Source organism: Trichoderma citrinoviride, assembly GCF_003025115.1.
Source record: "Trichoderma citrinoviride strain TUCIM 6016 unplaced genomic scaffold BBK36scaffold_13, whole genome shotgun sequence".
Taxonomy (NCBI): Eukaryota; Fungi; Ascomycota; class Sordariomycetes; order Hypocreales; family Hypocreaceae; genus Trichoderma; species Trichoderma citrinoviride.
The window spans coordinates 650,985-664,072 of NW_020194721.1; the positions used below are offsets into that span (position 1 = coordinate 650,985).

Here is a 13,088-nt window from a genome sequence, read left to right on the forward strand (position 1 = left end):
GGCTCTGCTTGTCGTGAAATGATTGGCCTCCGGCAAGGATGACTTGGACCGCCTCTATTGGCTCAGATATAGCAATCGTGTCTGGCTGACGGCGGGGAGTTACCATCCGCGTGCTGTTGCAGCAAAAATCGAACCAATAAGACCCATCAGATGCAACGGCTGAATCTAGAGCTGGTCAACAAGCAGCCCAACCATGCAGCGGTTGGGCTGAATGCTTGTTAAATCTGTCTGTAGGCGGACTCACAAAGAGTGGCTGAGCACATACCTAGGTACTTGGAACAGCCCAAATTAATATCTTGACATACAGGCAGTATCCATCCTGATCAATAGTGTGAATCTAAATTATATATATGATTCTTGATACACTGCGCAGAGGAATAGACTGGTAGGTAAATAAGAGACGGATACCGGAAACATCTATAGATAAGAGTATCAATGTACTTCTGTCTTTCTATCTACAATACTATACCTTGTTCAATCAGCACCCTGAAGCATATCCGGAGAAACGATGCCCAACTCTAGTTTGTCCTCTTTGTCCCCTCAAGTCACAAACATCAACGACGTACTCAAAGCTCTTTTACAAACCAGCGAGCCCTCTGATTCCAAATTCAATGCTTTTCGACAGTTTTATCATGAGATCACGCGCCTTGCGTACGCTCCCACGGGGGCTACAAGTGGCGACATTACAATCTCAATCAATCCTTCAGGCACATCATCTCACGCCGCTGTTCTTCGATCTGTATCCAAGTTGAAGTCTCAATGTAGTGAAAACTTTACCCTTGGAGAATTTCAGCAGGATGCATTTGCGGATTATCATCCCAGAGACAAGGACAGGACAACAAGAGTCGCCGTACAGCTGGCCTTCATGATCGACCCCTCCTCAAAAGACGATTTCCCCATGGCCTACGGGATCGAGAGCGAACATGTGTTTCCCGTTAAGTGGCTGCCCAGCCAGACGTTTGTCGAGTTCTTCCAGTCTGCCTTCCCTGCCGACCCTATGGAATTCTGGCATTCCTCGATAAGAAAGCATACCTTAAGGGCATGGAAGCTGAATCGGCGGCTAGGAATCCAGATCCGCCCGACCAACGACCTGGCAGAACATCTTGTGTATAACCCTACGACGAAAACCTTGGCTGTTTTTCATCAAGTAGAGTGGCTCAAGTGCCAGGTTCGACGTACATTGGAAAGAAGTCTAGAAGAGAGCATAGAGATGAGTTCCACAAAGTCAGACTGCCCTTTCTGCTACTTAGCTGCTGTTATATATATGTATATTGACTATGTAATATTTATAGCGGAACTCTGCCTCCTCAGCTTCTAGTCGAGACTCTCTATTCGATCTATTATATACTCTTCCCAATCGCCACAAACAAGAAATCAGCCAAATTTGCAAAGAAGCTTACACAAGCGAAGAGAGACACAGATTTGTCCCGATCTTCCGATTCCATCTTTGACCCCAATCTGGTGGTGTACGATGGACTGATTCGCCCGTTGCCGGGGAACTTCAAATTCGTCTACTGGACAAAGAGACTAAGAGCTCTACAGACAGTTGTAGACAAGCCGCCACCCTCGAACAAGATCATTTCGTGGTTCGAGAGGCATACTTCAGAGAGAAACGCGCTGACGGTTGCAATTCTTGGTCTGTTTCTCACGGCTCTGTTTGGGTTGTTGAGTTTCCTGGTGGGAGTTGCTCAGCTTGTTGTGTCATTAAAAATGGCGCCATAGATGGACATGTGTGTAGTAGAGAAATATTAGTAGTAGAAGATTATTCCGTATTCGGAGGACGTAGTAGAGCCAGAGGAATGCATTGAAGTTTTGAGAAATATATATACACTATTAGAATCTATCTGACTTAGAATCTGATGAAGAAGGGAGTTACAGTGCTCAAAAAGCACTTTGTAAACGTTAATCTTGAGCTGCTGGTGGTCCTCTTTAAAGTACACTAAGGCATCTTGCTTCTTTATATCTGATAAACGCAGTCTGGATAGAACCACGTGGCGTAATGTTGCCTGGTCCGAGATGTAAACAGATCAGGTAGCCGTGGCAAACGATTGAAGAATCCGTATCAAGCCGAAGAGAGATGTCCTCCGGCAGGCGAATAATGGGAGGAGACTAACCTCGCACCATCGTATGCGGGATACACGGCGTTCATGCGTTCAGCGGTTGCTTACGCTGCATTCCTTTACAATGCATCAGTCTCAGGCTGCATTGGCACTCTAGCCTACACTTCTACTACCTAGTATATATGAAGCCCCTTAAGCAGCTAATATGCATGTAGACTCATCAAACCGACACGTTGTCAGCCATGAACATGAATGCAGTTCAATGTTTTGAGGTAGGGCATAACGCGGCGGGAATCGCAGGTAACAAACAAATCGTTGATCAGGCTGATTTCAAGGACAACGCGCAGCCACATCTGTAGGCTGACATGTAAGGTTACTCCATCACTCGGAATATGACATGGGAACTGATGAAAGCAAGCACTGATAGAAATTCTGAACCTGAGGAGAACAACCTCTGCAGTGTCGTCAGTCTGGAACGGATACTCGGGTAATTCGCGCTATGGCGATATATCCCTCTTTATCTGAATAAGAGCTTCCATTTGCAAATCTTGGATAGATCGGACGCTAAGAAGTGCATCCACAGGAGCTCCATCGTCATGACTTGCTACCTCTGCGTTGCTGCAAAAGAGCCGAGCCCACGACCCTGAGTTCACCAAAAGCGGCGCATCTTGTTGCTGCAATCATGATAGATCCCGCTTGATCCAAGCCATGTCTACCTACTTTCGAGCATTCCGCGGACCATGGCGCCGCATTGCTCAAGCTCGGCCTCTGCCGGCCATGGCCTCTGCCTCTAGCCGGCGAAGCTTGTCGACGACGCACTCGTTGAGACTCGCCCAGTCGCGAAGTGTCGCCGAGCTGCCGGAACGAATCATCCCGCGCTATCTCCAGACGTCGAAGCCGGGGTCGTCTCTGCTGTCGCTCAACTGGCCGCGGCCGCCGCGCAACCTGCTGCTGGTGCAGAAGCTCTACTCGCCCGAGGTGACCGAGTCCGTCGTCCAGTTCGCCAAACACCTCCGGAGCGACTATCCCGACGTCAACATCGTCATTGAAGCCCGCGTCGCCGTTCCAATCCAGCAGGAGCTCGACTTTCCCATCTTTGTCGCCGACAACGGCACCAACATTGCCGACAAGATTGACGCCATTGCGACGTTTGGCGGCGACGGCACGGTCTTGCGCGCCGCAAGCTTGTTCAAGCTGCACGGATCCGTTCCTCCCATCTTGTCCTTCAGCATGGGAACACTGGGCTTCCTGGGCGAATGGAACTTTGCCGAGCACAAGAAGGCGTGGAGGGAGATGTACATGAGCGGGAGCGACGTCAGTGCGGGGCGCAATGCTGCTGTGCCGCGGGGACGAGACCAGAATGTGGACGCGAGCAGGACTGCGGGTGAGGGCTGGGACCGCGTCAAGGGCAAGAGCATGGGGATCAACAGGGCGTCGCGGGTCCTGCTGCGGCATCGGATCAAGGCGGACATCCTGGACCGGGCCGGCAACAACATCAACCACCAGGTCTCCAACACCTTGGCCAGCCAGCCAAAGTCGGGCATTGCCAGCCCAAAGGAGATATCGCCTCCTCTGCGCGCCATCAACGAGATATCGGTCCACCGTGGTTCGCACCCGCACTTGGCCATCATCGACATTTACCAAAACGGCCACTTCCTGACGGAGACGACGGCTGACGGCATTCTCATCAGCACGCCAACCGGCTCGACCGCCTATAGCCTAAGCGCCGGAGGACCCATCGTGCATCCTCTGGTGAAGTCGCTGCTCATCACGCCCATCAGCCCTTGCAGCCTCAGTTTCCGGTCCCTCGTGCTGCCACTGGATACAAAAGTGACGCTCCGGATGAGCCCCAAGAACAGGGGCCGTGAGCTGGACCTCAGCATCGACGGCAAACGGTGTGCCGGCGTCCTGCCGGGGTCCGAGATTCGCGTCGAAGGCGAGTTCGTTGGGCGAGCAGGGCCGGGCGAGGAGTGGCATGGCGGAGTGCCGTGCGTGATACGGACAGAGGACGACGATCCGTGGGTGGGCGGACTCAATGGACTTCTTAAGTTCAATCACCCCTTTGGCAGAGAGCCTCCGAACGAGGAGTTTTCTGACTAGTATAGGCCCAGGGCCTCTGTATGACTATCTTGGATACTGTTCAGGTTACGCAATGATACCCTCTTGCTGCTCGTTTAAGCAGACGCAGCTCACGTTGAGTACGTGGATTGAGCAAGTGGCTAGACAGCAAATGTCACAAATATTCTCCAGAGATCGACATGTAGGCCAACCTCTTCGATACAAGTGCGCAAAGATATCAAGGGTGATGAGACTTCATGTAAGTACTTGGTGTCGCTTCTCAATGGTCAGGTAACCTGGCTACGTTAACCCATGCTCTATTCCTTATATGTGCTATATCATATCATCATGTACAAAGTCGATCTCTTTATAAAGAGGAAAAACTCTTTCTCGATCAGTCTTCTCAGTAATACTTGCTAATCGCATTCAAGTACGCCTGCCCCGACTCCGAAAGACTCCCATCGCTCTTCACAGGCGGCCACGCCGTCCCCAGCCCCAGCCCATCCGTGTACGCATACGCAAGCACATGCTCATTCGCCTCGAACAAATCCACCACATCGCTAATCCACTGATCAATCTGCCCCTGGTCCGAGCACGGCGTGAAGTTGTTCTGGTCAAACACGCACGCAAACTCCGTCACCCACAGCGGCTTCTGGTACGTGTTCCAGTAATAGTCAATGTCCGCCTGCACGCCCGCCATGTCCGGCTTGAAGATGTGGATCGCGGTAAAGTCCCAGCTCCGGTTCAGCGGCTGCTGGCTGAACTGCTTGAGCCAGGACTCGTCCTTTTGGCGGCACATGGCCGGGCTGCCCAGCACGGCGCCCTTGTCGCCCATGGGCGCGATGAGGCTGTTCCAGAGGTCGACGCCGCGGCTCACGTCAATGTCGGCGGAGACGTCCGCGCCGGAGCAGTCGGGCTCGTTGAAGCCCATGACGTAGTCGGGCGTGGCGGTGAGCTGCTCGAATTGCTGGAGGCGCTGGGCGTCGAGCGGCCCGTTGTTGCCGCCGCCCCAGAGCATCGAGACGGGGACGAGGCCGGCGCCCTTGGGGGACGACGGGCTGGGCGTCCAGTCGTGCCACCAGCTGAGGTGGTCTTTCCAGAAGGACAGGGCGGTGTCGCCCGCGGCGCCGGCTTTGCGGCCGTTGGGAGAGAGGGGGTGCTGCTGGGCCAGGGCGGCGGAGGAGGAGACGCCCAGCAGGAGGCAGTAGCTTTTCAGATGCATTGTTGGCGGTTTATCTGCTGGTTTGTGAGGGGAGACTGGCTGAGGTAATGTTGGTTACGGAAGGGTAATGTAGAGTTGCGAAGAAGGTCGACAGCACAACTTATACCTACACTGCGTGTTTCCATCGCGAAGAGCCGGGCCTTGCGGCAAGTAAGCTGACTACCTAGTACGAGATGCAATCAATGCAGAGTTGCTGCTTTTGGCAGTTGTTTAAGTATAGACAGGGATCTACGTAAGGCTAATCAGCCCGCAACTCGAGGTTTTGGAACGCCGGGCACTTGCATGTTGTTTGCACTACGAGTTCGAAAGAATGTGTCGTATCCGAGAAACAACGCCAGTTGTTCTACCCATTAAACGCGTTTGTTGCGACGTTCACAAGGCAGAACTTGCGGTTCAAAGTGGTTGACTTAGATGTCTATTATAGAGAGATTGAAACCTTCGGTGGCTCACTCGCTCAGCTGATAGAAACAAACAACGGTTCTGTTCTTCCGTTTTCTCCTCTTCTAGACAAGTACGGAGTTATAAACGACCAATCTGAGTGGAGTTGCCGTGCTTTTTCTTTTTTAAACTCCGATGCCATCAAGCAAAAATCGACGATGATCGATTTCGAACTCAGGGGTCGTCAGCATAGGGGTTCCGTTTTCTTAGCGCCACCCATAAAGAGAAGCTTGTTTTCTTGAGATCGGCATTCGGTCCGAATGAATTTTGCTTGTTCTTGCAAACTGCATGTGTTCAACTGAGGAAAGCCGAATACATACTGACACAAGGCGAGTTTCCATCGCAGTTTACTTCTTACTGTGGCTGCTCTGAAAAATGATTCGACGAATGGAAGCTTGTCAATAGTTCCTATATGCGAATGTTGAGCACATGGTAACGTAACGAAACCATACCTATACCTATGAGACGAGCTTTACTACACTGTACTTTCTCCTGGGGGTTTTCTTCTCTTTGACTTCGCCATCTTCTATTAGTTGAAGCAAGGCTTCCTGGTCTGGATCCCTTGGTGGGGGTTGTCGATAGATCGTCGTCGAACCTTGTCATGGTTTGGTGATTAAGAGACCTTCGGCACTTGGGCCTTGGTATCGTGAACCTAGTACTCTTAACTTCTCCGGTTTCTCCTGCTAGCAACTCGACTCTTCACCTCTATGACTCGGCATGGCTCCATCACTAATCGTCGTCTTGAACCCTTCTTTCTCAAATTGTGAAAATAGTCCCCTATACGTTCTTCCGTACTCTTACTTACAACCTTAGTTCAGTGCTCTTGAGCCACCTTTCAGACTTCAGCGTCCCAACAGCTCATCACATCATTGCTTCGTGCTCCATGGACACAAACGTGAGCGCTATTGCGTTACATTGCAAACGCACAAGCCTGTTCGAGTGATTCAGAATGTACGCATCACCTCTTCGATTGTAGCCTTGAGCCAAATTTGCACGCGTGACTCTCTCAATCACATCTCAGCCACAAATATGCCCCCTGCGAGAAACGACATATAACCCCCCTTTCTCCTTGCTTTCGCGAAAGCAAGCCGTTGCACAAATCACCAAGGTCCCCAGATCCCACGGACCCCCCAACTCCAACATGGCCAATAACACAAACAGCATGAACACAAGCACATCCCACCAAGCCAACCCAACAGCCTCCAGCTCAACCACCACCGCAAACCCTTCTTCAACAACCACCCCATCCCTCCGCTTCCCTCCTCCGTCATACCATTCCCAAACCCTCGTCCGCAACCCCCTCCCCCCCGCCCTCACCACCATCCACACAAGCGGCACCATCGTCCTCCCCTACGATGACAACACCACCTACCAGCCTACTACGCGTTCGCCCAAGAGACCAAACATCGTCAGGGAGTCGCTAACCGCATGTGTGGAATACTGCTGCCTCCCGAGAGTGCCTCCTCCGTCGGAGTGGTCAAGCGACTACTCCTCTTCAACACCGTATCCTTCCTCGCTGTCTTCGTATACGACGGATTCGTATAGGAGAACGGAGAGTAGCATGCGCTCTCGAGACCGGATGAGCGATGCCGAGCCCGTACAGGCGGAGAATGTGTCGAAGAAAGATCTTGGTTATGCGAAGCAAGAACGGATGTCTTCGACAAAAGAAGCGGGAAGCGAGTCCTCCTCGTGGCAATGTTGCAGACGATGTTCAGATACCCCCTTCGCCATCTCGTAGCAACGGAGAAGAAATGAAGAATAAGAAAACAAGGCGATATATTCAGTAGCGCATCGTAGGTATACCACATAGCCGTTCGAAATCTATCAATTGTCGCTTTTCCAGGTCCCCCGTTCCTGCGCCGTAGTTGTGTCCCATTGTACCATAGAATGCTAAGCAAGCAAAACAAGAAACTTTTTCCAATACCCTTCCGTTCAAATTAGCTTGCAACTTTCCACGGCGTACGTTTGCCCAGCAAGACTTACCCACCATGTCCCAAAAATCACTGAATCTCCATCTCCGCTTCCTCCTGCACCTTTTCCTCCTCAACAACCGGGGCATCTATTATTCCCAAAGTCAGCACAAATCTCCCAAATCACACCCCACCCACGACATTTCCCATTTCCCCCCCAAACTCTCCGGGCAGAAGGAAAACGCACCTTTCATAACCGCCTCCCCTTCCGCCTCCATCCTCCTCCTCAGCTCATACCCCATCTTCTTCTCCAGCTTCCGCGCCTTCTTCTTGCTAATCGGCTTCCGCGGCCCGCTCGTCGGCAGCAGGCCCGGCCGCGCGCCCCGCGTCCGGTCCGCCTTGAGCACCTTGTCCTGGTTCATCGGGTTGGTGCGCTTCAGGTTCGCCTTGCGGGCCTTGGCGGCGCGCGCGGCCTGCCGGTTCTTGGAGATGCGGTTCGGATTCTTGACGTTGGCCATTGTGGCTTTTTTTTTTCTTTGTGTTTCTTTTCTTCGGTGAACGGGGAGATGTGTGTTGTTTTGCTGGTTGTTTTGATTTGTTTGGTTTGAGATGGGATGTTGGAGATCTTTTGGTGGTGATACTAAATAGCAGCAGATAAGAGAAAAAAAAGTTGGCCCCACTGACCTTGATAGACGGGAGCGTTATAAGCATGGGCAGCTACTAAGCTGTTTCTGGCCCGGCCTTGGACGCAGGTACCGAGTCGATGCATTTCCACACATGAGCACGCCCTGCAGCTTCATGACCAGTTTATTCAATGTTTATTGATGTGAATGCATGTTCTACAGCACCATTATTTCCAAATGACCCGTCACCACCGTCATGTTGCTCCTCAGTATCGTATACAGGCATTATGCGTAGACAAACTCCAAAACGCGCTAAACATACACAGACAGCTTCTCAGTAGAATGCTTGCCCCCCTCGATAACACCTCCCGCACCGCACCTCTTTGTATTTGGTCATGTTTGGGCTGGAGCAGGTCGTTTGGGAGCAGCCCCCTCGCCTGCCAGCATCCCTTGCCTCTCGTCGTCCTCGTCGTCCGTCGACAATCCGTCAAGCTCAAACTCCTCTGCCGCGCGGATATGGCCATCTTCTACAGCCCGCCCGTTCACATGCGTATGGCCGTTGGCGAATCCCTTTGTGTTCAAAGGCGGGTTTGACAGGCGGTCGTACAGGTGGATGAGCATGTTGGCGAACAAAAAGACCAGGAAGGCGAGGGAGTACAGGATGAGGATGTACGAGATGACGTCCATGCTGGAGCTGTCGATGAGGGCCATCTGCTGTTCGGTTGCGCCCATGAAGAGGAAGCCGGCCGCATACAGGAGCTATCCAGAGTTAGATGCCAACGTGCATCAACGCTCAAGAATGTCAACTTACAAAAACCGGAATGTACTGGAAGCTGTTCCAGGAGCGGCCGTCGTCGGACAGCGACTGAGCATCCTTGAGGATAAAGGCAATCTCAATGATGCGCGCAGCACCCGCGGCCATCAGGGTGTAGCCGAACATGGTGTGCGTCATGGCGCTGACCATGAGCTCCTGGGGGTGCGCAGACATGCCCCAGCCCGTGATGAGGATGACGAATCCGGGGATAAAGTTGCGCTTCGGGTTGCCGTCGCGATCTCGGCTAAGCCAGATACCCGCCAAACCCGCGCACCACCAGATGACGCCCATCGTGGTGTGCTGCCAATCGTTCTTGACCCAGTCGGTACCCCAGCGGTGTTCTGTGAAGGTGTTGACGCAGCCCCAAGCCGCAATGACGGCGCTGTCGTAGAACTCTTGCGATCGCCCGGTGCGGCGGATCCAGACTTGTCCGGCGAGGAGGATGATGGTCAGGATGATTCCGTAGGCGATGAATGCACCGCCCATGATGAAGTGGGCTGCGCATTGGCCAACGTGGTCGCCCTGGCAGAAGCCGAGGGTGGTAATGCCTCCAAAGATCATCTGCACCCATGCGAGAAGAGGCATCGCCTTGCCAATCACGGAGTGCAAGGGTCGAACAAACTTGCGAATCAAGCCGAGGGCGCCCTTCTCCCAGTGAAGCTTCAAGTACAGGCCCAGCACGACCTGGCCGACGAGCAGGAACTGCAGAATGTTGGCGAAGACGGCGTGCACATTGTTGCCGACAAACTCGCGCCCTTTATGCGCATGGCCGAGGAAGAAGCCGACAACAGCGAGGATGGAGCCTAGAATCTGCGTCGGGACGTGCCATCGAGACTTTGTAATCTGCAAGTCAGGATCAAGTCAGTCGCTGTCCTCGTGTAAAGGTTGGATGAGTACTGCGGAAAGGGCTGCTCTTACACCAAAGACCATGCCCACCGGGAAGATGACGCCGTATGCGAGCATCTGGATGAAGATGTGGATCCAAAGGATTGAGTCCTGACAGCCGTGTTAGTTGCTTTGTTGGTACTCTTCGTTGCTGTTCGATAGAGCGACTCACGATGGGTTCCAGTGAAATCGCCTCGCCCTCGGGAATGTGGCTCTCGCCGCCTTCGTGGTGGTCGTGGCCCTGCACCAGCGTCCCGAACGAAGCGATCGCTAGCAGCGCCGCCATCGCCGCCTGCCGAGACGGCTGCATCATCTTGGCTGCAGTTGTAATGCGAGGAACTGAACAACGGGCGAATTCTAAAGAAGAAGGAAAAACAAATCCCTTCTCGTCACCTCCAAAGCCGAGTCGTATCGCCAGTCACGTTAGAGAACGGACGCCAGAAAATCCTCGGCTTGGGTGTCTTCTCAGAACGAAACGAAACATTTGTTGGAGCGGCTCGATCGGAGATGAAAAGCCACGGCATGCATCGAAACGCGTCACCGACGTTCTGCCGGGGCGAACCAGGAGACTTGCATTGCGGCATTACGCACGCTGGGCGACCAAGTACCGGCGACTTGGGCGGGAGCGCATGCAGTAAGCCGGGATGTGCCCCGCAAACGACTGCTGGAGCTTCAGTGGTCTGAGCGTCTTGGGAACCAGAGGGAGGGACGAGGGATGAGTGAATCGAAGAGAGGAACCAGGTGCTGAACTGGACGCTCAAGCTGTCGGTATCGAGAGCAGAGAAACGCAACATCGATACATGCCTATGGTGAGATCCCAATGGGCAAGTAGGTGCGGAGTACGAGCAAACGCACACGTGTATCTCGTCGGAGAGCAAAGCACTCGACATGGGAAGCAGACTCTCCGCTACTGCATGTCATCCCAAAGCGGCTAACGCGGCGCGAACTCGTCAAAGTCGTCGCGACGTCTTCAGTGCATGACGAAGAGAAGGCCTTGGAAATCCCAGGTGGCAGATATCATGCGATGCCTCGAAGCGCAGAATTGCTTGCCCGTACAAGGCACCAGATAAGTACCTTTGTAAGCTGAACTACCTTGCTTACAACACAAGCCAGGTAGAAGGTACCTAGTAGTAGACGACCATTGATCCCGTCACGTCCATCAAGTGTCAAGGTACCTTGGGATAGCTTGCGCGTAACATGGAATGGGGTGCATGATGCATTCTGCCACGATCAGAGTAACCTTCCAAGAATTAGTCCAGAGGCTCGGCATTGACTTTCCTCAATGGGATATCAACAAGGTAGGCATTAAGCAAAGGGCAGTGGCTCAATTCACTACTTTCTCCATTTGCAAGTTGGAGGAGGCAGAGAACGCGGGGATGATGATGCTGTTCTCTTTGAGAGTCGCTCATAATTCTGACCGTCTTTGACAGAGACGACTAATTTTGTGCCCTTAATCTATCGAAATACACCAATTGGCTTCTCCAAAAAAAAGGCCGCAGTTCATCATGCTTCTCATTTGTTTCCCAGCGGCCGCCTTCTTGATCGCCGCCACCACAGCCTCTCCTCTCCCCAACCAAGAGGTCGTCACGGACGACCAACACCAGACTAGAGGAGCCTGTGTGTACGGCACCCCAAAACAGTATGACCAGTGGACCATTCACTACCACGAGGTGAAGCCCCCAACTCAATTCCCCAGTCGCTTCGTGCTCGACCCAGCATGGGTCGCGCGCCATCCAAATGTCGGTGATGCAGATGTATGCTTCCCCTCTTCGTTCTTCCAGAGCCATGGATTGCTCAACAGATCCAGCACTTCTCCCTGGGCACTACTTGGGTCCCTTGGGCGGAGAATAGGTGCCAGTACACCTGCAATGCGAGAAAGAAGTGTGTCTCTTGGGTTGGATATCAGAGTAGGCGTCCATTTAACCAAACCGATACACCGTCCGCGTATCGTCCCATATACTGACGCCATCTACCAGCCAAACACTCAACGTCTGACGAGGGGGAATTTTCTTGCTTCTTCTTCAACGCCCTGTAAGTGTGCCATCTCCGCCCAAGGTCGCCTGGGCTGACGTCTGGTTAGCATTCAGCCCGAGAACATCCTGCCTCAAGCACCAGACGAGCTGTTCAAGATTACGCATGCCTATAACAGACTCTGCGATAATTTGACTGAGGTCTGAGGACAAGATGCCAGTCACCTGGGTTAAACCTGCGCGGATGAATGAGACTGCCAGAGGCTGGCTATACGCAAAGAGCGGCCTTAAGAATGTTGTTAGTATTGCTGCTGTTATGAGCAAAATGGAAAGGCGTACTTTGGGACACGTGGCAGTGATGGAATCCCATTGCCAATTTGTCAATAAGCCAACAGATTGATGCATTCACTCCTTCTTGGTGTTGTCTGCGTCCTTTTCAAGGAGCTCTTGCGCTCTTCTCCACAGTTCCAGCTCCATATCGCGCTCAACCTTGGTGCTGCGACTATTGAGCCACCCAACGTCCAGGTTTCCGATGGCCCCCATGCCATTCGGCTTCAAAGATGCCTTGACAGCCGTGCTGTGGCCCTGGCGAGGTCCGCTAGACAGATTGACGATGCCTGCTTCTTCCAGCGCGAGGATCTGGCGCTTCATGCGCACGTCAATACTATGCAGCGTCTCCAGGAACGTATCGGTAGCGCTCCGAAATGCCTCTGTTTGTGCCGCTGCCTCGACTGATGCTAGGGGATTGCTGTCGTCGGATGAGACTGGCGTCGTGAGGGCGCCGAGCGCAGTGGCAGTGTGCGTCATGAGCTGGACAATGGACCGATCAATGTCATTGAGCTGTTGTATATTCTCTTCGAGAGTGAATGGCACAAAGGGCTCTTGAGTCTGAGTGTCTTCTTTCTCGTCGCCCATGACGATATCCTGGGGGGAAGCCATGGTTGCGGGGGAGAGGTTGGCGAGACCAGAAAAGTCTTGTCCCAAAAATAATGCTGAGGCGTAGTCTCTCTATATGAATTGAGTAGGTGGAGGCGACTTGTCCAAGTGATGAGATACTATGTATCAGTTCACAAGCTTGGATGTGATGGTGTAGCAGACAAGCGCATGT

At 52.8% G+C, this 13,088-nt stretch overlaps 8 protein-coding genes across 8 annotated transcripts; 4 read left to right on the plus strand and 4 right to left on the minus strand.

Annotated features, from left to right (window-relative positions):
- Positions 1–508: 508 nt before the first annotated feature.
- BBK36DRAFT_1126198 (hypothetical protein) lies at positions 509–1,722 on the plus strand (the record flags this gene model as incomplete). The annotated part of the gene is made up of 2 exons (XM_024891357.1): positions 509–1,224; positions 1,293–1,722. 2 exons carry the CDS (start codon positions 509–511, stop codon positions 1,720–1,722), a joined length of 1,146 nt encoding a protein of 381 aa, XP_024746790.1.
- A 1,043-nt stretch (positions 1,723–2,765) lies between these two features.
- BBK36DRAFT_1136323 (ATP-NAD kinase) lies at positions 2,766–4,258 on the plus strand (the record flags this gene model as incomplete). The annotated part of the gene is made up of 1 exon (XM_024892945.1): positions 2,766–4,258. One exon carries the CDS (start codon positions 2,769–2,771, stop codon positions 4,158–4,160), a length of 1,392 nt encoding a protein of 463 aa, XP_024746791.1. The 3' UTR covers positions 4,161–4,258.
- Positions 4,259–4,521: 263 nt separating this feature from the next.
- BBK36DRAFT_1126924 (glycoside hydrolase family 128 protein) lies at positions 4,522–5,340 on the minus strand (the record flags this gene model as incomplete). Its single annotated transcript, XM_024891437.1, has 1 exon — positions 4,522–5,340. The coding sequence occupies one exon, from the start codon at positions 5,338–5,340 to the stop codon at positions 4,522–4,524; it is 819 nt and encodes a 272-aa protein (XP_024746792.1).
- Positions 5,341–6,919: 1,579 nt separating this feature from the next.
- Positions 6,920–7,516, plus strand: BBK36DRAFT_1162182 (hypothetical protein; the record flags this gene model as incomplete). The annotated part of the gene is made up of 1 exon (XM_024894423.1): positions 6,920–7,516. The coding sequence occupies one exon, from the start codon at positions 6,920–6,922 to the stop codon at positions 7,514–7,516; it is 597 nt and encodes a 198-aa protein (XP_024746793.1).
- Positions 7,517–7,778: 262 nt separating this feature from the next.
- Positions 7,779–8,206, minus strand: BBK36DRAFT_1171693 (hypothetical protein; the record flags this gene model as incomplete). Its single annotated transcript, XM_024895612.1, has 2 exons — positions 7,779–7,837; positions 7,936–8,206. 2 exons carry the CDS (start codon positions 8,204–8,206, stop codon positions 7,779–7,781), a joined length of 330 nt encoding a protein of 109 aa, XP_024746794.1.
- Positions 8,207–8,704: 498 nt separating this feature from the next.
- Positions 8,705–10,323, minus strand: BBK36DRAFT_1171694 (hypothetical protein; the record flags this gene model as incomplete). Its single annotated transcript, XM_024895613.1, has 4 exons — positions 8,705–9,070; positions 9,123–9,968; positions 10,044–10,121; positions 10,183–10,323. The coding sequence occupies 4 exons, from the start codon at positions 10,321–10,323 to the stop codon at positions 8,705–8,707; spliced, it is 1,431 nt and encodes a 476-aa protein (XP_024746795.1).
- Positions 10,324–11,539: 1,216 nt separating this feature from the next.
- On the plus strand, positions 11,540–12,187 carry BBK36DRAFT_1088296 (hypothetical protein; the record flags this gene model as incomplete). The annotated part of the gene is made up of 4 exons (XM_024888986.1): positions 11,540–11,764; positions 11,818–11,917; positions 11,987–12,041; positions 12,091–12,187. Coding segments are annotated over 4 exons (477 nt in total), but the record flags the coding sequence as incomplete, so codon positions are not given.
- A 198-nt stretch (positions 12,188–12,385) lies between these two features.
- BBK36DRAFT_1171696 (hypothetical protein) lies at positions 12,386–12,895 on the minus strand (the record flags this gene model as incomplete). The annotated part of the gene is made up of 1 exon (XM_024895614.1): positions 12,386–12,895. One exon carries the CDS (start codon positions 12,893–12,895, stop codon positions 12,386–12,388), a length of 510 nt encoding a protein of 169 aa, XP_024746797.1.
- Positions 12,896–13,088: the final 193 nt, after the last annotated feature.